At 39.6% G+C, this 24,073-nt stretch overlaps 1 protein-coding gene across 12 annotated transcripts in view; it reads right to left on the minus strand.

The window, feature by feature from the left end:
- The window catches only part of PSD3 (pleckstrin and Sec7 domain containing 3), a 739,247-nt gene that overhangs the window by 400,901 nt on the left and 314,273 nt on the right, over nucleotides 1-24,073 (minus strand). For 11 of the 12 annotated variants that reach the window (XM_049866071.1, XM_049866067.1, XM_049866070.1 and 8 more), the window contains one exon: nucleotides 14,127-14,235. In XM_049866071.1, the coding sequence (XP_049722028.1) occupies nucleotides 14,127-14,235 (109 nt within the window). Of the gene's footprint in view, nucleotides 1-14,126; nucleotides 14,236-24,073 lie in introns of those variants that run through there. The other variant, XM_049866078.1, reaches the window with a different exon arrangement.

Raw genomic sequence — 24,073 nt, forward strand, 5'->3', positions numbered from 1 at the left:
ACTGCTGGTGGGAATGTAAAATGGTACAACCACTTTGGAAATCATTTTGGCGCTTCCTTAAAAAGCTAGAAATAGAACTACCATACGATCCAGCAATCCCACTCCTTGGAACATATCCTAGAGAAATAAGAGCCTTTACACAAACAGATATATGCACATCCATGTTCACTGCAGCACTGTTTACAATAGCAAGAAGATGGAAGCAACCACGGTGCCCATCAACGGATGAGTGGGTAAATAAATTGTGGTATATTCACACAATGGAATACACTATGCATCCATAAAGAGCAGTGATGAATCTGTGAAATATTTCATCACATGGAGGAATCCGGAAGGCACTATTATAAGAACTCGAGAAATACTTTAAACAGAGAAGAAAATATTCTCTGATGGTTATGAGAAGAGAGAGGGAGAGGAGGTGGGAGGGGGTATTCACTAATTAGGTAGTAGATAAGAACTACTTTAGGTGACGGGAAAGACAACACACAATGCAGGAGTGGTCAGCACAACTGGACTAAACCAAAAGCAGTTTCCTGAATAAACTGAATGCTCTGAAGACCAACGTAGCAGGGGAGCAGTTTGGGGACCATGGTTTCAGGGGACATCTAAGTCAACTGGCATAATAAAATCTATTAAGACAACATTCTGCATCACACTTTGGAGAGTGGCGTCTGGGGTCTTAAATGCTAGCAAGCGGCTATCCAAGATGCATCAATCCATCTCAACCCACCTAGACCAAAGGAGAATGAAGAGCACCAAGGACACAAGGTAATTACGAACCCAAGAGACAGAAAGGGCCACATAATCCAGAGACTACATCAGCCTGAGACCAGATGAACTAGATGGTACCCGGCTACAGCCGATGACTGTCCTGACAGGGAACACAATAGAGAACCCCTGAGGGAGCAGGAGAGCAGTGGGATGCAGACCTCAAATTCTCACAAAAAGACCAGACTTAATGGTCTGGCTGAGACTAGAAGGACCCCGGTGGTCACGGCCCCCAGACCTTCTGTTTGCCTAGGACAGGAACCATTCCCAAAACCAGCTCCTCAGACAGGGATTGGACTGGACAATGGGATGGAGACGGATGCTGGTGAGGAGTGAGCTTCTTGGATCAGGTGGACACTTGAGACTATGTTGGCATCTCCTGCCTGGAGGGGAGATGAGAGGGTAGACAGGGTTAGAAGCTGGCGAAATGGACAAGAAAAGACAGAGTGGAGGGAGGGAGCGGGCTGTCTCATTAGGGGGAGAGCAATTGTGAGTAAGTAGCAAGGTGTATTTAAGTTTTTGTGTGAGAGACTGACTCGATTTGTAAACTTTCACTTAAAGCACAATTAAAAAAAAACCATAGATAAAGAAAATGCAAATCAAACAGAATTTCAAATTCTCATGGGCTCCAGACTTTCTGCAGCCATGGAGGCTGGATGAACCCCTGAAACTACTGCCCTGAGATAATGTTTAAACCTTAAACCAAAAAGATCCCATGAAATATTCTTAAAACCAAACCACGGTTTAGCTTAACCAATAAAGAATGTCTACCTTGAGCATTGTGATCTTTTAAGGTCCATCTATATGGGATCATATTGACAAGAACAACTCGAATAATTACATAGGAAACTTAGGGACCAGTGAGCTTATGTTAAGGAGGAACAACTTGGAAAATGAGAGTGAGAATGGTTGCACAACTCGAACAATGGAATCAATGTTGCTGAACTGAACATGAAGAAATTGATGAACTAGTACATGTTCCAGTGTATATTCTCAACAACAAAAATAATTAAAAATGCAAATCAAAACCACAATGAGCTACCACATTACATCTATTAGGATGGCTATATTTTTTTTTTGATTCATAATAGCCAAAAAGTGTTAACACACAAAGGTCCATCAATAGATAAATGGATAAGTAAAACATGGCCTATTCCTACCACGGAATATCATTCTGCAATAAAAAATAACATGGATAAACCATGAAAACATTATAAGGGAAAAAAAAAATAATAAAGCCAAGCACAGAAGACCACATATTGTGTGATTCCACTTATATGAAATGTCCAGAATACACAAATTTATAGAGACAGAAAGTAGACTAGTGGGTGCCTAGTGTTGAGGTGAGGAGCCCTGGTGGCGTGCTGGTGAAAGTGCTCAGCTGCTAAACAAAAAGGTCAGCAGTTGGAATCCAGCAGCCACCCCACGAAGAAAGATGTGGTAGTCTGCTTCCATAAAGATTTACAGCCTTGGAAACCCAATGGGACAGTTTTACTTTGTCCTACAGGGTCACTGAGTCGAAATCAGCTTGACAGCAATGGTTTTAGTGTTGTGGTAGTGGGCTAGAAGTTAAATGGGAGTAACTGCTAATGGGTGTGTTTTCGGGAGGGTGGTGATAAAAATGTTGTAGAACTAGTCAGAAGTAATAGTTGTACAACTTTGTGAATATACCTAAAAACCAATGAGTTATATACTTTATATGGGTGTATGGTATGTGAATTACCTCATTTTTATGCAAATAATGCTTGCCTTCTATGTTCGTTTGCCAACTGTGCCCTCCCTACACCAGGTATTTTTGAAAGTGCACTATGCTATTTTTTTTTACAGCAACGTTTTTTAAAAATTGGCATAGTGGACTTATGAAAATACCTTACAAGGGGGAGGGTGCAGTTGGCAAACAAACACAGAAGGCATGCTGTATTTGTGTAAAAATGTAATGTATCTCAATAAAACTTTTTTAAAAAAGAAATTATTCAAGCTTCTGGGTCACTATGGCAGAAAGAGTCAGAAGTTTGCCTCCTCTCCTTCTCTAAGTCCTATTAAAATGACGACAAATTTCAAAAGAAACCGAATTTATAGCAGTGCAGAGGACATTATTAAGCCAAATATTTTTATGAATTTCTGTTAGACTAAAGTGAGGCAGGGAGTTTAGTTTTGTTCAAAGCTTATACTCTGAAGACCGAGAAAAACGTGTGCGTGTATGTATATAGAACATATGGAGAGAAAAAATTCAGACGTAAATGCTACCAAAATGAGAACAAACTGCTTAGATTATGGACACTCTTTTTTTGCCCCTTCTTTTCACTTTTCAAAAAAAAAAAAACTTTTTTTTAATAGATAATATTTGGTAAACAGAAAAAATAGAGGGATCAAAAAGATTTTATCAGTTCTTGCTCTAAATATCAAATAATGAACCCAAAAGTGTGCACTCAACCCTTCAATTTTTTTTTCTCTCGTTTCGCTATCTACATTTTTCATTGCTGTATGATAGAAACCTACTTGGTTCTTTTTCAAATAAGCATGTTCCTTCTTCATACTCACCTGTTTTATCATAATGGTTTCTTTTCCCTTTTTAATCTTTTAAGTTCATTTTATAGTTTGACAATATTTTATTATTTCTAGGTTTTGGGGTATTGAGGTCCCTGTTTGTTGTATATGCTGATCCTACCATTCATGGAAGTTCTTTTTTTTTTTTTTCCCCAGTTTGTAATAATGTATCGTGAGCTCATCATTTGTAGGGATAATTTACTTGTTAACATAGGGGTCTTCCAAGTGTTTCTAAGGGCGGCTTTGCATTTACTTTAGTAGAAGTGTACAGAACTCTACCAGTCGAGGGCAGTTTTATGTCAATTTCTAGACATCACATGAAAGGGTAAACATGGACCTCTAACCCATCCACGCTGCAGGTCTGAGTTTCAATTTAACATAAGTGATTTTTTTCCCCACTCAGAGCTTTAGAAAACCACCATATAAACTCCCAGACTCCTCATCTCCTCCGCATCCCTACCCACCTCCAAGCAAATACACAGTTTTTCTAATCCTCTTTTTCATAGATGATCCCCAGTTTTACACAAAGACTCAATTCCCTCTTCCTGCCTTGTGAGGGTGGAGGCCACATGGACTGTTCCCGTTTGAGTAAAAACACATGCCCCTTGGCCTGCTAATGATGTGTCTCTCCAGTTTCATGCCTTAGGCTTGTAAGTTCCTTATTTGTTTTTGGCATCTGGCAAAATTTTCACTTTCTTTCAAGCTCATCTATATACTTAAGGTTTTCTCTACAACTCAACCCGCCATGTTGCAAGAAGTCTCTGAAGGCATTCAACACTCCCATTTAGAGCAAATGACCTTAACAGGAACCACCTTATTTTAAAAAATTTAATCAGTTTGACCTTTAAACATAATTCGTAAGCCTGAGAGAATTATAAATTTGGACACAGTCGCCAGAAACCGTAAGTTCCTAAAACAAGAGGGCAGGACAAGGTGAAAGACCTAGAAATAAAAAAAAAAAAATTTTTTAACAGCATTTAATAAACCAAAAAAAACAAACCTGTTGCTGATGAGTTAATTCGTCACAGTGATGAGCACAACAGTAAATCTTGGCTGTTATTATTTGTATGATATTTGCTAAATAAAAAAGAAACCTGACAAATGGATAGTCAGAAAACAGAAGGAAAAAAAATCCCCCGTTTTCACATAAGGCCAACGTTTACGTAACAACCTGGTCTTTGGAACCTAACCGTGTCACTAAGTAAGGAGTAGGTGTATAGGATAGTACCATGGAGTGCCTTCTTTTAAATGAGACGATCTTTGAGGTCTGACGTTGTAAACAACATACCAAAGTGTGTGAAAAGAAAGTTAAAGAACATACGCCATACGTTCTCAGCCCAGAATCATGTTTTATTTATTGCTTTTTCATATTGTCATAGTTAAAAGGTTTTCATGAAGGTTATGTTAGTACCATGTGAAGAACCAAAAAAAAAAAAACCAACTGCCATCGAGTCGATTCCGACTCATACAGGACAGAGCAGAACTGCCCCATAGAGTTTCCAAGGAGCGCCTGGTGGATTCGAACTGCTGACCTTTTGGTCAGCAGCTGTAGCCCTTAACCACTATGCCACCAGGGTTTCCATATGAAGAACATGAATGAAAATTTAAATCCGAATTGTAGGACCGAGAATAAAAAGGTGAAATTCCACATTCTTAAAGACTGCCTTAGTCCAAGGCTAGTGTTTTATAAGTCCTTTAAAGCCATTTAGATAATTTAAAAAGACATTGTATATAGTCAAAAATAACAGAATTTTAGAAATGCAGTTCTCTACCATACTGATGATAAAAATATGAAGCTCTTTCCTGTTTTTTAATTCCTATTAAGTATTTAACTGTTTTTCAAAATGTTGAACCATTTACGTTCTCACCAGCAGTGCGTGAGGCTCCCAGGTGCTTCACATTCTTGCCAGCGCTTCGTATGGCCAGTCATCGTAGTTTTTAATTTTAGCAATTCCAACTGATGTGTGGTAGTTATCTTTTTTGTGGTTTTAATTTCCACTTCCCTAATGACTAATAACTTTGAGCATCTTCTCATGTGCTTATCTGCCATCCCTATTATCTTCTTTGGTGAAGCTTCTGTTCAATCTTTTGTCCATTTTTTTTTAATGAGTTATTGTCTTCTTTTCATTGAGGTGTAAGAATTCTCTAACCTGTTCTACATACAAGTCCTTTGTATGACTTCCAATTCAAAATGTGTCACTGCAGAGAAAACCTGACCAAATTAATTTTGCTAGAAAGAACCACACTATATTACAAGAGAGTAATTTATCTACACGAGTCACCCTACCTTTAAAAAGAATAAAGTTAATTTGAAAAAAAAAAACAAAAACCTGGCATGAAATACCTTTCAAAAATCATATACCTCACAATTCATTTTTATCTAAGTCCAAAAAGCACTTTATTAAATTATTCACACTGATGACCATAAATCATTATAAGGGAAAAATTTTCTTACGTATATAACTTTAAAAGGACTTCATTTTAAAAGAATTAGAATTTTTAAAGTTTTAGTACTTCAGTTATCTGGAAAACCAGCTAAAGGCTTCAAGCTGGCTAAGTTCTCACTACATAATCACCAAAGAACCTTAAAATGGTGGCACGTTTTCTATGGCTTCCCCTTACTGGGCTCCCACCCTTTGTTGCCCCTCATCTAGCCTTACAGTGATGGATCCTAACAGTTCAGGTGAAGGCAGGAAGGCGACAATGTGAGAACAGTTCTCTTCCTCCTTCCTTTAGTAATCAGGTGTCTCACTCACAGAAGAGTCCCTGAAGGCCTCCCTCAGAGCCTATTTGTTCTGATTTTAGACAACACTCCAACAACACAACCATTTATAACCAGTATCTCAAGGGGTGAGATCAGATGACTTTTAAGCCTTCCCAATCCTGAGAGTCTATTTTTCTAAGGGAGCAGGTAGTATAAAATATCAAACACAAGATTTAGAACCAGGAAACCTAGATGATAGTCTCAAGCCTGCCAGAAGAGTTTGGGCAAGTTAATTCATTCTCTAGGCCTTAATTTCCTCATCCATAACATGCAGAGAGTAGATAAGATGATTTCTAATATTTCTTCCAACACAAATGTTCTGCTAGCTTGATTATATAAGCTTGTTTTCTAACAGCTAAACACTGACTGGGCACCATGTGTCAAACATTGAGTTATGTATTTAAAATCTCATTTGATTTCCACTACACCTCTGAGGAGTTATTATCATTAGTTCTAGTGTACAGACGAAGAAACTGAGGCAAAGAGCAATTAAGTAACTTATCCGTAGGGACCCACCTTACACTGGGACCCATGCTCTGTGACTGCCTCTTGGCACTATGCCTTCAGTAAACCAGAAGGAATAAGGGGTTGCTTTATGCCATACCACAGGCACCAGTAAGGAGTTAACTACTGGCAGTTCACACACTTCAAAAACACACACAAGCTCTAAAAGGAAAATTAGGACCATTTATGAAGGTCTAAAACACTCTACACAGCTCAGTAACTCCTAAGGACACCTACTGTACCTCAGTATACAATTACGTGAATTCTGTAATAAGAGGACTGCATTAAAGCCTATAGGTCTTTTCACCAGGACTTTGAACCCACACTTCTCAGTTCAGTCACGGCTGAGGACAAAACCAGAACAGACTCAAGTTTTTAAAATTTGGGTGAACCAGAACGATAACCAGAATGGGAAAAATTACACGCTGAAGCCCTGCTAGAAACCTAATCTCCCTATTAGAAAAGGAGCAGTGTACGAACCGCATAGCAACCAAATCTCTTGCCCATTAGATTTTGAGCAGAGTTGGAAACAGCGGTACTCCGCTCAAAGATGGCACCTGACCACCCTGCCCTGAGTGTGTGTCACTTTCCACAGATCTGCTAACAATCCAATCTTACGTATCAGGCTCCCAAAAGGGTTCACTACATCTCTCCTGAGTTTCTCATTCCAGGGCTCCAACCTGTAATTTTTCCCATTCTTGTTATCATTCCGGATCACCCAAATTGTAAAAATTTGGGTCTGTTCTGATTTCACTGCATCAACCATGACTAAACTGGTTTGAATTGGTTCAAAGCCCTGCTTTTCATACAGTCCACAGAATTGTCTAAAGGCAGTATACAGAATTGTCTAAATTTATACAGGATTAAGAATCAGGGTCAGGACAAAGCTGGTTCCTAAGAGGTGGAGGTCAAACATACTTCAGCTCTCCAACTTCTCCATCATTTCTGACACCAGCTGTTCCCCTTGCAACATTCTCTACTTCTCTGCAACAGCCACACAGAGCTCAAAGACTGTATTCACAGTTATGTGGTTTATTAGGCAAAAGTAACAGGCTACAACTTGGGATCACAATCAACTTGGAAGTAATAAGAAAAACTCGAGATCAGGAACAAGAAGCACTAAGGCAAGGTCTGGAAAGGTCCCTAGATGGAGGGCACATCCCTCCCTTCTTCAGTGCAGTGTCCTTCTAATCAGGACAGCTCCTGCAGCTGCTCTCCACTATCAGGCCTTTCCACCTTCAGCTTTCTCTGGCGTCAGCCTCTCTGCCACTAACTGGCCCAGCTCATAATCACTCTCAGCTGCTTTCTGTGGTCAGGCCTCTCCACTGCTAACTGGCCCAGCTCACAGCCTGTATAGCTGCTTGCTTAGCTCTCCCAGCTACTCTCAGCCATCAGGCTTCTCTGTCATCAGCCTCTCCAACACTAACTGGCCCAGCTCATAACCAGTGTAGCAGCTTCAGCACCACTCAGCTCCCACGTGGCTCTGCTTCTCTGCCAGACAAGCTCTTAACCAGCATTTCTCTCTCAACCAAGCCTCCAAAACTTCTGTGTTTCTGCCATTTATATATCCCAATCCTCATCAAGTACAAGGCAGGCCTCTCTCACCAGACCAGAGTTCAACCAATCCTCAATTACCCATAAGTGTCAATCAACTCAGGTCTAGTTAATTATCAGACCAAAGTATTAAACCATCAAGTTGCTTACAACCTACCCAGGAAATGTCAATCTTCCCAGGGAATCCCCTAGGCAAAAAAGTAACAAATACTCTGGGGTAGGAAAAAACCTGGAAGCCCTGCCCCCCATGCTTCTCCAAAGAACTCAAGATAAGGTAACAACTCTTCAGGGCTTAGGGGGGAAAATCTCCCAAGCTGTTTGTCCAAAGCGCAAAGGCAAAATGCTACATACAGGAATTCAATGCACCACACCACCAGAGAAACCAGATTTCTAACCTGATTCTAAAGCATCTAAACTATGTGTGCCCTTAGGCAAGTAGTTTAATATCTGAGGCTCATTTCTTCACCACCTACTCATCTCCAAAAGTTCATAAATCAAGAGAGAATGTAGGAGAGACATTTTGTTAACGGCTAAGAGTTATTATAAAAGGCCGACTCCCCGTCTTTACACCCGGTAGGCCCTTTCGTTTTCTCACATACTTTAATAGGCCACTGTTCTTCCTACAAAATGAGGGATAGAGTCTTACTCCTCTTCAAAGGCTTCCTTAAATATTTCTTCCTTCTAAATTTTGACCAAAGAGAAAGACAGACAAACAGACAGGCACATACACACATACAGCGTCATCTGATGACCCGAAACTCTTCAAAAAATGTACTTGCCTAAAATAAAGCCACTCTCCTGCTGCAGTGTACTTCCTCTGATTAGTTTAGAAAAGCCATGCCATCAGCTAAAGCACAGCAACCCAGAGGAATGCTGTGCTGAGCGGGAAGTCTTGAGTGGAGCTGTCAAATACAGGCCCTTGGTTTTGCCCCAGCTGAGGCTCCGACTGTACCTCTTTTTTACCTCTCTGCAGTTCCAAGCTGCTCCAGGACAGCTGACTGGAACAGAAGGAACCTACCTGTAGTGATTTGTTGCCTCACCAGAGACACAGCACAACTGATGACACACCTGTACATTCAAGCCTAGAGTCTCACAACAATTACTAGCACCTGCTCTAGCCCTTGAAAAGCTCCTACAAGTTGAAACAGCTCCCAGAAGGTAGAAGGGAATGGAGAAACCGGAGAAGCACGGTCACCTCTTTCATTATACTGATGAACAGATAATGAGAACCCAGAGCTCTTAACTCCCAGCCAAGGGCTTCTTCCCATTGACCACATGTACTCCCTTACCCCATTCAACACTCTATGTTGTGTCACTGATTCAAAAGTCCTACATAAAGCCCAGGGTTGACAAGCAACAGCCTGCAAATGATCTTTAATTGTTTTCCCTAGACCAACCCAGCCTCCTCTCCCTATAGCAGTAAGACTTCCCTTGGGTTTACCTGGGAATCGTAATCCAGTTGAGCTGATCTGACCTGGCTATACCATTACTGAGCTACCACACCTGAGACATTGCCACCTAAATATTTCTGGGGATGCATTCAAAAGTTACTGTCAGCATTTCCATTCTCCACCAGGCTGCTTAGACAGTTTAAGTCACTGTGTCAAGAAAGAGCATGGGAGACTCGAGAAGAGGATAACACCTACCACAGAAACAGTAAACAGACTGATGACAGTTCCCGGTATTATCTGACCCTCACTTTTTTTCAAAACCTGTGTAGGAAAACGTATGTCTATCCATCTCATTCAAATAGAAACATTAGCCTATTCTCTCTACTACCTTTCCCAATGGTCTTCTGAATTTCGGCAGTGTTTTGATGACAGATGACTGTTTTATAGGAACAAACTTCAGAGTCTTTTTGAAATGATAAAAATATGCCATCATTTCTTTGTAAACATACAAAAAGAGCCGTTTCCAAATGTCAGTTATCTTGTACCTTACACCCCTCCTGGAGTAAGCAACAGCTTTTACTGTCCCTGTTCCAATTTCCCGATCAATCCCTCTTGATTCATCTATGTAAAACAGTACTTCAGTCAGCTCCTGTCTGCCTACCTAGACAAAATGCAAATTATCTACCTGCTTTGGAAGGTCCTACATGATCTGGCCCCTTTCTAAATGGTTATTCTTCTAAACCTATCTCCCACTAATATGCTTTGCAAAGGAATCATTCTAGTTTTTCTGTTCTTCAAACAATTTCTATTTTCTGCCACCACATCCTTTATTCATCAGAATCTTAGTCATCCTTTAAGACCAAGGTTCAACTTCTACGTCTTCCATGAAGCCAGCGCCAGCCCAGCAGGAAGCAATCATTCCCTCCTATGTTGCATCCTAGTAAATGTATTCCCTGTACCAATCATATGATTGCAGTCATTCAGAGACATGTCATTTCTCCCAGATCAAAAAATAAGCTCCTAGTGGGCAAGGACCACGTCCTCTACTTCTGTGAACCCTCATACTGCCCAGCACAGGTAACCAGCACATAATACAGCCCCCCAAAAGAACACTGTCATCAAGTCGATTCCAACTCATAGTGACCCTAAAGGTAGAGTAGAACTGCCCCATAGGGTTTTCAAGCCTGTAAATCTTTATAGAAGCAGACTACTACATCTTTCTTCTGGAGCAGATGGTGGGTTAGACCTGCCGAACTTTCAGTTAGCAGTGGAGCACTTAACTACTGGGCCACTAGGGCTCCTTAAAAAAAAATTAAAAAAAAAAGTGCTTATTAAATATTATTTGCTCAATAAATGCATGCATACTTTTACACCTACAAAACAATCACACTAGAAACAGAAAAACACTACCAATGATTTTACCAAGGCAAATAAAAAAGTGCAAATTTAAAATGTCATTTTGGTTTGATTCAGGACATATCAGAGCTGGTAACACAGAGAAAACTACACAAAATCCAGGAGTAAGGAAGAACTAAATTGGTCCACAAATTAGGCAGAGGATATGCAGACATTTGGCAGCATCTCTAACTACACAAAAATTATGTTTTATCAACGTCAAAGGAAGCTCAATCGGCACAAAATTGCATGTGGCATTCAAAGCCAAGGCTATGCGGGAAAGGCATTTTCAACAGTCTTGGGTGGCCTAGGAAACGCTGGTGGCGTAGTGGTTGAGTACTATAACTGCTAACCAAGAGGCTGGCAGTTTGAATCCACCAGCGCTCCTTGGAAACGCTATGGGGCGGTTCTACTCTGTCCTATAGGGTCGCTGTGAGTCAGAATTGACTTGACGGCAGTGTGTTTGTTTTTTTTTTTTTTTTTTTTTGGTTTTGGTTGGCCTATAATCCATATTCTCTATGAAATAGTGAATAGATGATTTAATGTCCTAAACCTCAAACCCACAAGAGATAGATATTTATGCTACATAATAAGTAGCATTAATGGCTACAATGTGTGACAAGTGAAATGTTATGAAACATATTTATCTCAAAACTGGGACACTGTGCTAAAAGCAGAATGATTTTTTTTTTAATAAACTAGCTGTTTTGTACTGCACTTAAGAATTCCCACCTATTTACATATATAATAAATACTCATTATTAAGTTAAAAGGAATTATAGAATGGTTGCATATACATTGCCCTCTTGGTGGTATTCCCAAATATTATGGGACTGATTATATAATCCCATCTAACATCTAAATCATAAATCTAGAGTTGCCATTTATAGTTACCAGTTACCCCTGATTGCACAGTGGTTAAGTGATTGGCTCTTAACTGAAAGGTTGGCAGTTTGAACCTACAAGCTACTCTTTGGAAATCCTACAGCAGTTCTACTCTGTCCTATAGGGTCACTACAAGTCAGAGTGAATGCAATGGCAATGGGTAGTTAACGTTACAGTTACCAGACCCTGGAAACGAACATCATGCTTGGCGTCTTAGTCATGTAGTGCTGCTGTAACAGAAATACTATAAGTGGGTAGTTTCAACAAAGAGAAATTTATTGTCTCGCCGTCTAGTAGGTTTCAAGTCCAAATTCGGAGCATCAACTCCAGAGGACGGCTTTCCCTTCTCTGTCAGCTCTGGAGGAAGGACCTTGTCATCAATCTTCCCCTAGACTGGAGTTTCTCAGCACAGGGACCCTGGGTTCAAAGGACATGCTATGCTCCAGGTGCTTCTTTCTGGGTGGTATGAGGTCCCCCTGTCTCTCTGCTTGCACCTCTCTTTTATATCCTCGAAGAGACTGACAAGGCAAAATCTCATCTTGTAGATCTCATCAACGTAGCTGCCGATAATCCATCTCATTAACATCATGATGATAGGGTCTATGACACATAGGAAAATCACAGCAGATGACAAAAAGGTGGACAACCCCACAATACTAGGAATCATAACCTAGCCAGGTTGACAGATACTTCTGGAGGACACGATTCAACCCACAACACTTGCTAAAGTATAGGGTTACCGAAAGAGAGGAAGACCTTCAACAAGATGGATTGACACAGTAGGTGCAACAATAGGCTCAAACATAGCAACAACTGTGGGGATGGCGCAGGACCAGGCAGTGTTTCGTTCTTTTGTGCAAAGGGTCTCTACGAGTCGGAACTGACTCCATGGCACCTAACAACAACAACAGCATAGTTACCATTTGGCTTTTTCAACTGAACAGAAGCTACTTAAGGTTAGATTTCTTGTCCATTCAAAACAGAAATCGGTATCAGACAATGATGAAGTTGAGCAAAGTCAGGAATATACTTCTAAATGTCAACCTCAAAAGTCAGGGATGTGATGATGATCGTTACCATACATGCACAGTATACACAGTAACAGCACAGCAAACACTTTCATAGTGCTTATTATGTGCCAAGCATGATTCTGAGATCTCTACCCATGGCTACTTATTTAATCCTCAAAGGAATTCTAAGGCATGCAGTATCATTATAATCCCATTTTACAGATGAGGAGACTGAGGCACACAAAGGTTAAATAACTTACTCAAGGTCACACAGCTGCTAAGTTACAACGTCAGGATTCAAATTCAGGAAGTATAACTTCAGAGCCCAGGCTCTTAACCACCCGCAATATCCCTTTCTTAACTTCCAAAACATGCTAATACCCCCTTTATCATCAGTTTTCCACAAATACATCTAAATGTTTTTGAAAATGCAATAAAACTATTTGTATTTTTATCTTGCATCTCCTTTTGAAAAAATTCATTAAAAATTTTTTCAAAACATTTACTGCCTCAAGAGGTTGCAAGTATGAGCGCCGGGGTGAGGCAGACCTGAGTTAAAGTTCTGGCTCATCTGGGTGAGTGATTTTTGATCTTGAAGAAGTTATTTAACTTCTTAGTACTTCAGTTTCTTCATCTGGAAAATGAGGATTAGAGAACCAATTTAGAACGGTGTTGTGAGTACTAAATGAGATACTGCATGCAGACACTTAGCATGCCTCCTGGAACACAGTAATTAGTCAATAAATGTTATTTAATATCATTACTATTATTACTACTAGAAATAGTTCTATTTGTTTTAAATTTACCTGTATCAAACTTCAGGTAAATTGCTTCTAATCCCACAATACTAGACTCTGATAAATAGATTTGATCAATGCTTGCTTACACAAGAAAAAAAAAAAATATACGGTAATCTCCAAAACTAAGACTGCAATGCCTAAAAATCACTGTAGAAATGTTTCCTAATAGTATCTGTTGGTAGCTGTATGTTTGGCGGCTCCAAAACTAAGGCAGTCAATATATGCAGCAACAGTAAATGTGGAAAAGAAAACCTTATGAGAATTAATTCATGAAGTGTCAAATATCAGAAGCTGAGAGTTCTTCAAGCCAATAGTGAAAGTACCTACAACAGGCTACAAAAACCACATCCTGTATTTCTGAATTCTCTATCTTGAGAAGACTGTTTTATTGAGTAACTGGGGTGAAGAAGTTTCACAGAGATAAGAATGCAGGCAGAGAAAAAGTACTCAGAAATCAGTAGTAATTTGTATCTTTTACCTGACGGGAGGGTAGTGGCAAAACACTTACTAGTATCGGGAGTTTTCTCTCCAGCACTGCCAAATAAAAATTTGTATTTGGCCTTGGCAACACTCTGGGAATGTGCCGATGCATCGTTAACCCAAACAAATGTCTCCGCCTGCAAAATCAGAACAAAACGAAGACATGGTTAAAAAGACATCATAAAAAAAAACACACACACACACTGAAAAACACAAACTATCCAACAAGGGAATAATTATGCAATCCTGATTTATCAACTTGATGGAATGCTATACAGATACTAAAAATGAAAATTGTTATAACCTGAAAAAAATCATAATACAAAATTATCACTTCATGATTACAACCAAATGAAAAAGATTTAGTATGAATACCTACAGGGGAATAAGGAAAAAAGTTTGGCTTGATTTTGATAGGATTATGGTAGGTTTTTTAAAATTAAAATCACATTACATTTCTCCCATAAGAATATTACATTTATTTTTAAACACATCATTTCCCATGAGGTTATCATAACCCATAACTCATAGCAAGAGTACTTCCAATGTGTAGGGTCTGTCAAAGTACACCAATAAAAAGTAGTCTATCCCCCAAAACAGACCACTATTTTATATAATCGGGAACACCATTCAGTCAAACAGGGCACGAAACAGAACTGCCCAATATTCTATTTATACTGTTTGTCCCAAATTTGAGCATCTGCCCCTGTGTCCTTTGAAATTCATGAAAGTCTCTTATTTGAAAGAAAAACTACAAAGATGACGGTGAACATGGTTCACATCATGATTCTGAATTCCTAAGACTTTCTTCCTGGCTGCTTTAGGCACTTGTCAACTCTCAGGAGGGCTCCCTTCTCTGGTCCAGGACTAATTCAAAATTAAGCAACAAGATGGAAATTTCAAAACACAAAGAAATTTGACCTGGCCAGTCAAGAAGACATTTTTCTGCCTCTTCACTCTGAACGCAAACATTAACCAGCATACAGACATTACCACACTGGTTAGGGGACATCTTCTAACTGGACTAAACCAAAAGCAAAGCAGTTTCCTGAATAAACTGAACACTTCGAAGGCTAGCGTAGCAGAGGCAGGGTTTGGGGACCACGGTTTCAGGGGACATCCAAGTCAGTTGGCATAATAAAATCTATTAGGAAAACATTCTGCATCACACTTTGGAGAGTGGCGTCTGGGGTCTAAAACGCTAGCAAGTGGCCATCTAAGATGCATCAATTGGTCTCAACCCACATGCAGCAAAGGAGAATGAAGAAAACCAAAGACACAACGTAATTACGAGCCTAAAAGACAGAAAGGACCACATAAACCAGAGACTACCATCAGCCAGAGACCAGAACTCAAGGTGCCTGGCCACAACCGATGACTGCCCTGACAGGGAACACAACAGAGAACCCCTGAGGGAGCAGGAGAGCAGCGGGATGCAGACCTCAAATTCTCGTAAAAAGACCAGACTTAATGGTCTGACTGAGGCTAGAAGGACCCTGGTGGTCATGGCCCCTAGACCTTCTGTTGGCCCAGGACAGGAACCATTCCCAAAGCCAGCTCTTCAGATAGGGATTGGACTGGACTATGGGATAGAAAACGATACTGGCGAAGAGTGAGCTTCTTGGATCAAGTAGACACATGAGACTATGTGGGCAGCTCCTGTCTGGAGAGGAGATGAGAGGGCAGAGAGGGTCAGAAGCTGGCCGAATGGACACGAAAAGAGAAAGTGGGGGATAAAGTGTGTGTCTCATTAAAGGCAGAGCAACTAGGAGTATACAGCAAGGTGTATGTAAATTTTTGTATGAGAGGCTGACTTCATTTGTAAACTTTCACTTAAAGCACAATAAAAATTAAAAAAGAGAGACATCTTCTTTTCACATGTCTGAGCAGCAACAGACCATTAACTTTGAGGAAGAAAGACAGGAAGGGTTTTAGCAGCAATCAGGTAACTAAAGCAGGAAGATTTTATGACTACTACTATATCTCTATAGAGATCTAGTAGCTCAGGCTGCTAACCAAAAAGTCGGCAGTTCGAATTCACCAGCCACTCCTGGGAAACCCTATGGGGCAGTTCTACTCTGTCCCTTGGGGTGACTATGGGTCAGAATTGACTCAAAGTCAACGGGTTTCCCTGGAGCCCTGGTGGTGCAGTGGCTAAGAGCTCAGCTGCTAACCAAAAGACTGGCAGTTCAAATTCACCAGCAGCTCCTTGGAAACCACATGGGGCAGTTCAACTCTGTCCTATAGGGTCGCTATGAGTGGGAATCGACTCAGCAGCAATGGGTTTGGTTTGGGTTTTATTATATCCCTGGAGCAGAAATGACTGGCAGTGGTGAGAAGGCCCAGTCATAACTCCATCACCCTCATTTCACACAGGTTCAGTGAGCAGGCCCCTCTTTGTTCTTCAATACCAATATCAAAGGGCTAGCTTGTACAACTTTTTCAATCTATTCATGCCAGTTTATGTTTTCACATTCGAATTTATATCAGTTAATCAATTAAGAAAATTAGACTATTTTGATGAGCTTAAAACAAAATCAAACCATGGATTGCAGATGACAGCTGTAGTCCTGTTATCAGTCTCAGCAACCCCTCTATTTCTGTACTTTTTCTGGTTAGATACTATTCATAAAATCAGAATTACTAATCTGAAAACGATGATCAGGGCCTCTACACAGAATTGTGGGCACCGTGCACTGCACAACCCCAGGAGACACCATTCACATCACAGCCTGTCACACAGCACCAGCGTTTCTCCTGAAGTCTTCCTCGTCTCTTAAAAAGCAACTCCATACATTGTTAAGATCAAAGACATTCTTTTGATTTTTTTTTTAAACTTTTGTTTTTATTTTGGTAAAAGTATACACAGCCAAAGACACCATTTTAACAATTTCTACATGGACAATTCAGTGACACTATATTCTTCAAGTTTTGCTACCATTCTCACTATCCTTTTTTCCAAATTATCCCACCACCATTATCTTAAACTCACCGCTCCCTAAGCTTCCCATCCCACCTTTTGAGTTGCCATTGTCAATTTGATCGCACAGAGATAATTCTTTAAGAGAGTTCAATGCTCAAAGTAGACATACTTTACTAATTCAGATAAGCTAATTTTTGGTTCAAAAAAAACTTCAAGGGATAGTTTTGGTTTAAGGTTTAAAGTTCGTATCAGGGTAGTTGTTTGGAGGGTTCATCCAGCCTCGATAGCTCTAAAAATCTGGATTCCATAAGAACTTGTATTCTGTTTCACAATTTACCCCCTTTTGATCAGGATTCTTATACAGAATCTTTGACCAAAATGTTCAGTAATGGTATCCAAGCACCATTCAGTTCTGGTCTCACGGCAAAGGAAGTAGTTGTTCACGGAGACAAGCTGACATACATTTGATTTCCTCCTCCGATTCCTGACCCTCCTTCTTCCTCTCTTTTTTCAGGTGAATGGAGACCAACTGTTGTACCTTGGATGGTCACTTACTAGCTTTTAAGACCCAGTCACTTCACAACAAACTAGGAGGCAGAATAGAAGTACTGGGAAACAATATTAGGCCAAATGATTGGAATATCTCTTAAAACCATGACCTTAAACCTCCAAACCAAGAAAACATTCTCTGAGGTGTTTGGTTGTACATAAGGTGTTTGGTTGGTTTTTTTTTTTTTTTTCCTGCTAACAAAATAAATAACATTTGCTAATGCAACATTTTTCAGGTGTACATAGATCAAAGCCACTTTTAACTTTTCTTTTTTATTTTTCTTGTTGTTAATGTGTGTATAGAAACTATGAGTCTACAATTTTACAAGAGCAATGCCTTATCCTAATTCCCCACTTAATGAGAAAAAATTCATAGTGTTGAATACCTCTGCACACTGGAACGTTTAAACAAATCTCTCTGCAGCTTGCCCGATGCTCGCCTGCTGGGTACATATTCCATGTGACTGACTTAAAAACCTTCATCTGCATTGATGAGGAAAAAAATTTCACAATCTTGGGGAATTTCCTATTTCTTTCTTTATAAGGTATACAAATCAACTTTTTTTTCCCGTTGTTCTTCAGATGAAGGTTTACAGAGCAAATTAGTTCCTCATTAAACAATTACTACACTTTTTTTTTGTGACATTTGTTGTTAACCCCATAACATATCAACACTCTCCCCTTCTGGACCCTGAGTTCCCCATCATCAGCTTTCCTGTTCCCTCCTGCCTTCTCATCCTTGCCCTTGTTTTGTTTTATGGGCCTGTCTAATCTTTGGATGAAGGATGAACCTCAGGAGTGACTTCTTCAGTACTGAGTTAAAAGGGTGTCCAGGGGCCATACTCTTGGGGTTTCTCCAGTCTCTGTCAACCGGTAAGTCTGGCTTTGTTTTTTTTGTGTGTGAGTTAGAATTTTGTTCTACATTTTTCTCCAGCTCTGTCTGGGGTCCTCTATTGCGATCCTTGTCAGAGCAGTTGGTGGTGGTAGCTGGAACCATCTAGTTGTGCTAGATTCAGTCTGGTGCAGGCTGTGAAAATTATGGTCCATTAATCCTTTGGACAAATCTTTCCCTTGTATCTTTGGCTTTCTTCATTCTCCCTCGCTCCAGATGGGTGAGACCAGTGAACTACCTTAGATGGCTGCTCAGAAGCTTTTAAGACCCCAGATGCTACTCACCAAAGTAGAATGTAGAACATTTTCTTTATCAACTACGTTATGCCAATTGAGCTAGATATTCCCCGAAATCATGGTCCCCAGCCCTCAACCCAGTAATTCGGTCCCTCAGGGAGTTTGGATATGTCTATGGAGCTTCCATGACCTTGCCTTGGTTAAGCTGTGCTGGCTTCCCCAGGATTGTGTACTGTCTTACCCTTCAGCAAAGCTACCACTTCTCTATTGTCTATTAAGTGTTTTCCCTCCCTATCTTTCCCCTCCCTCGTAACCATCAAAGATTATTTCTTTTTGTATGTAAACCTTTTCATGAGTTTTTATAATAGTGGTTTCATACAATATTTGGCCTTTTGTGATTGACTTATTTCACTCAGTATAATGCCCCACCCCCCCGATTCATCTATGTTGTGAGATGTTTTGCAGATTCATCATGTCTTTTATCATTGCATAGTATTCCATTGTGTGTATGTCTCACAGTTTGGTCATCCATTCATCTGCTGATGGGCATCTAGGTTGGTTCCATCTTTTTGCTATTGTGAAAAATGCTGCAATGAACTTGAGTGTGCATATGATTTTGACTATTTTTTAAAGAGTTGTTTCTTTTTCTTTTCTTTTCATATCATTTTTGGTTTTACAGACTTGGAATAGTTTCTAACAGTTTTGCATAAATTATGCAAATCAAAAACTACAGAACCATTCAATATGGTGAGAATTTTCTTTCTATAACTTGAACAATTCTGAGATAGTAATTTCTTAAAATGGCTCTGCAATCACTTAATGCTCATATTGTATTAAATTTACCTTTCTGAGAAACGTGCGTACTCATCTTGGTGTTACATGCTTGATAAGTACAGTTTGCTAATTATCCACCTCCTCAAAAGAGAGGAAATACTAATCTTTTATGTTTCAGGAACTTCAGGCTGGTAAATGTGGAACTTTGCCAAGGGGATCCCATAATAGATGTCCTAGTTTAGGTACAGTGGTTAGAGAGGGTTCTTTAAGGAACTGATACTTATAGAGCTAAAAAAGATGAGAAGATTTGGAAGGACAGGACATCCATCTAAACAGAGAGAGGGCCATATGCAATGGCTTTAAGCTATGAAAGGACTGTTGTTGTTGCTGCTGTGTGCCATCAATCCTATATGACAGAGGAGAACTGACCTATAGGGTTTCATCTTTACAGGAACAGGTTTCCAGGTCTTTCTCCTGTGTAGATATTGAGTGGGTTCAAACCACCAACCTTTCAGCTGGCAGCCAGACTAGCCTACTCAAGAAACTGACAGAAGGCCACATAATAGTAGGTGAGTGGGCAAGTTTAAAGACTCATAGGGAGAATCACACAGCAGGAACTAAGACTGGAAAGTAGATAGGAGCCAAAAACACAGGTGTACAGGTCAAGGCCACTACCCATCTGTTAGTTTGTCGTACTGTGGTGGCTTACATGTCACTACGATGCTGGAAGCTATGGCACCAATATTTCAAATACTAGCAGGATCACCCATGGTGGACAGGTTTCAGTGGAGCTTCCAGATGAAGGAAGACTAGGAAATGCGGCTCAGAGATCTACTTCCAAAAATCAGCCAGTGTAAGCACTATGGATCGTAACAGGATATGGTCCCACTTGCTTGCTTTGTACACATCATCAGGAGGAATCAATCACTAGAGGAAAACATCATGTTTGGTGAAGTAGAGGGCCAACAGGGGCCCTCTCAGGGACATGGATTGCCACAACAGCCACAAGGATAAAGGAGAGAACATACTGGCAATTGTGAGAATGACACCAGACCAGGCAATGTTTCGTTCTGTTATACTGATGGTCATGACTCAGAGTCAACTCAACAGCAGATAACAACATAGGTCAAGGTAGCATTTTATTTCTCACTGTGGGTTATGATGAAAACTCCTTGAAAAATATTCCTCTAGATTGCTTCTTAAACTTTAGCATGCATGCATCATAATCACCTGGAGGGCTTGTTAAAGCACGTACTGCTGGGCCCCACTCAAGAGGCTTTCTGATTCAGTAGGTCTGGGTAAGGTCCACGAATTTGCATTTTTTAACACTCTCCCAGGTGATGTTGATGCTGCTGGTCCATGGACCACATTTTGGGAACCACTGTTATTAGATCAATGTTTTTCATACTTTAATGTATGTAAGAACCACCTGGGAATCTTGTTAAAACATAAATTCCACAGGTCTGGGATGGGGCCAGAGATTCTGCATTCCTAAGAAATTCTCAAGTTACACTGATGCTGGTCTACAGACCACACTTTGGGTAGCAAGGCTTGAAGTGCTAAAGTTTGAGAGAGAAGCAGTGGTTTGAAGTATATTCACACTCTCAGAGAAGAGAAGCATTTTGAAAGGACTGAAGATCCAGGAGTGAAACACAATAAAGGGTTCAACCCTAATAAAAAAGCACTCTGAAAATTGACAAATGTGGGGGACCCCAAAACCCAACATTCAGGCTAGAATCAGAGCATTAACATCCCCCCAGCCTTGCCAAGGGAAATAAAACCGACTCTGTATACATTAGCTATTCTGGGAGAGGCCAGCCTCAATGGTACATGCTCTTTCCATGCTGAGGACTCTAAATCTTCACCCATCTTTACAATAATTTTTGTAGGTCACTGAAAAATTGCATCTGGAAAAATCAGCTTGATGGAAGACCCACCTAATTCAGTACTACTTTTTTCTCCTGTATTACTACTTGAATAAAATATATTCTTTGGTTTTATTACAGTCATTTTAGAAACATAAATCTCAATAACCAGCATGGGACATAAAGGTAGTAAGTACCAAATGAAAATAAATTAGCAAACAGACTGACTGGCAGGTGATCTAGATGTTAATCTCAACTCTGAAATAAGAGTCTCATATTAAAATTTAGTCTCTGGACTTCAGCTTCCCTAATGGTAAAAAGAACAGGGTTACTTAAATGTATGTCCAAGGTTCCTCCTAATCCCCAAGCTCAATTATTCATCATATTTCTGAACCAACCACCTTAACAGATATTTCATTAAGGAGGAATAACATAACTCTTTTCCTTGTGACAAAATTACAATGACACAATCACCGAAACATGCCCCATATTTAAAGATGTAAGCTGACCACTAATTGGATGGGACAAATAAAATCTCAACTGCGTTTTATATTGGATTTCAAATTTGCAAAGAATTTTCACTTACATTATCCAACTAGTAATATGTTACTAACTAAAATGACCAATTGTAAACACAAGAGAAATACTACTAATTTGAAATGATATTTTTACTTGTTTAACTACAGAAAATAAAAAGGGCAAAGCAGAAACTACAAGCAAATTTTAGAAGTAAAAGTGATTTTCAAAAGTTGGTTTGGGAAGGCAAGATAGAGCCAGAGGAGTGGAGACAGGTTGAGAGCAGAGTATGAAGAAGGCGGAATGATCTTTCATATACATATATAGAAACCCTGATGGCCTAGCAGTTAAGAGCTAAGGCTACTAACCGTTCGAATCCACCAGGTGCTCCTTGGGAACCCTATGGGGCAGCTCTATTCTGTCCTATGGGGTCGCTATGAGTCAGAATCTACTCGATGGCAACAGTTGATGGGTATATATATCTATCTATATATATAATAATTACTCTACCCCAGTGGTTTTCCAACTCTGTACTTCAGAACCCTAAGATTCAAAAGAATTGATTGGGTTTACAGATGGAGTGGCTGGTCAGATCAACTGGCAGAGCAGAAAGGACTCTTGTTCTCCAACCTCACACCTACCTTTTCATCTACAATAGCTTCACTTCTGTTTTATATATTCCGGTCTATATCTGGCTTATTTAGGGAATGAGGAAAGATTCCAAAGCAAATTTTTTTTTTTTTTAAATACAGTTTCAAAAATCACCATTGCTTATTTCTGGGTAAGATGGTGAATTGAATATACGCATCTACATTTGTTTTCTTTCAAAATCCAATGAAAAGCACAGCAAAGAGATGTTTCCTAAAAAGCATGAACCCATACATGAAGTATAATAATAAATCAATACTATTGAGCACATAACATATAAAGATATAATCTTTATAACAACTACATAAAGGGAAGAGCACTGTTATAAGAATAGAGTTTTGTATGTCAATGAAGTTAAGTTGGTCACAATTTCAACTAAGTTGTTATAGATTTAAAGTTGTTAAATGTAATACTTATGGTAACAACAAAGAAAATATCTAAAAAACATACACGAAAGGAGAGAAGGGAATCAACAATTCAATATAAAAAACTAACTAAACACAGATAATGGCAGTGTTGGAGTAAATGAGGGACAAAGAAGGTATAAGACACACAAAAAACAATAACAAAATGTCAGAAGTTAAGCCCTCCTTTATCAAAAATTGCTGTGAATGTAAATGTATTAAACTTTCCAAACAAAAAAACAGAGAATGGCAGAATGTATTTAAAAAACATGGTCTATCTATACACTGACTAAAAGAGATACATCTTAGACCAGAAGACATAAATGGGTTAGAAGCAGAGGCATGGGAAAAAAAAAAAAAATATTCCATGCCCATAGTAACCAAGGGAGAGCTGGGCTAGGTATACTGATGCCAGAGAAAATAGGCTTTAAGTCAACATCTGTTATAAGAGACAAAAAGGGCATTATATAACAATAAAAAACCCTATAGAACATATATAACAATAGAAGGGTCAATTCATAAAGAAGTTATAACAATTATAAATATACATACACTTAGCATCAAAACCAAAAACAAACCCATTGCCATTGCTGTTGAGTAGATTCGAACTCATAGCAACCCTACAGGACAGAGAGTAGAACTGCCCTACAGAGTTTCCAAGGAGTGCCTGGTGGATTCAAACTGCCAACTTTTTGGTTAGCAGCTGTAGCACTTAACCGCTACGCCTCCAGGGTTTCCCACCTAGCATAAAAAGAGAGCCCCAAAATATATGGGGGGAAAAAACTGACAGAAATGAAGGGCAAAGTAGTTTCATAATATACATAATAATAGGTATATACCCACTCCTAGGTATATACCCAAAAGACTTGAAAGCAGGGACATAAACAGATACTTGCAGGCCAGTGTTCACTGAACCATTATTCACGACAGCCAAAAGGTGGAAACAACCCAAGCGTCCATCAACAGATGAATGGATAAACAAAATGCGGCATGTACGTAACAATAAAATACTACTCAGCCATAGAGAGAAATGAAGTTCTGACACATGCTATGATACGGATGAACGTTGAAAACATTATGCTTAGTGAAATACACTTGACTCAAAAAGGACGAATATTGTATGAGCCCACTTACACGAAATACCTAGAGGAAGCAAATGCATCAAGGT

This window comes from Elephas maximus, chromosome 22, assembly GCF_024166365.1.
Source record: "Elephas maximus indicus isolate mEleMax1 chromosome 22, mEleMax1 primary haplotype, whole genome shotgun sequence".
Classification (NCBI taxonomy): Eukaryota; Metazoa; Chordata; class Mammalia; order Proboscidea; family Elephantidae; genus Elephas; species Elephas maximus.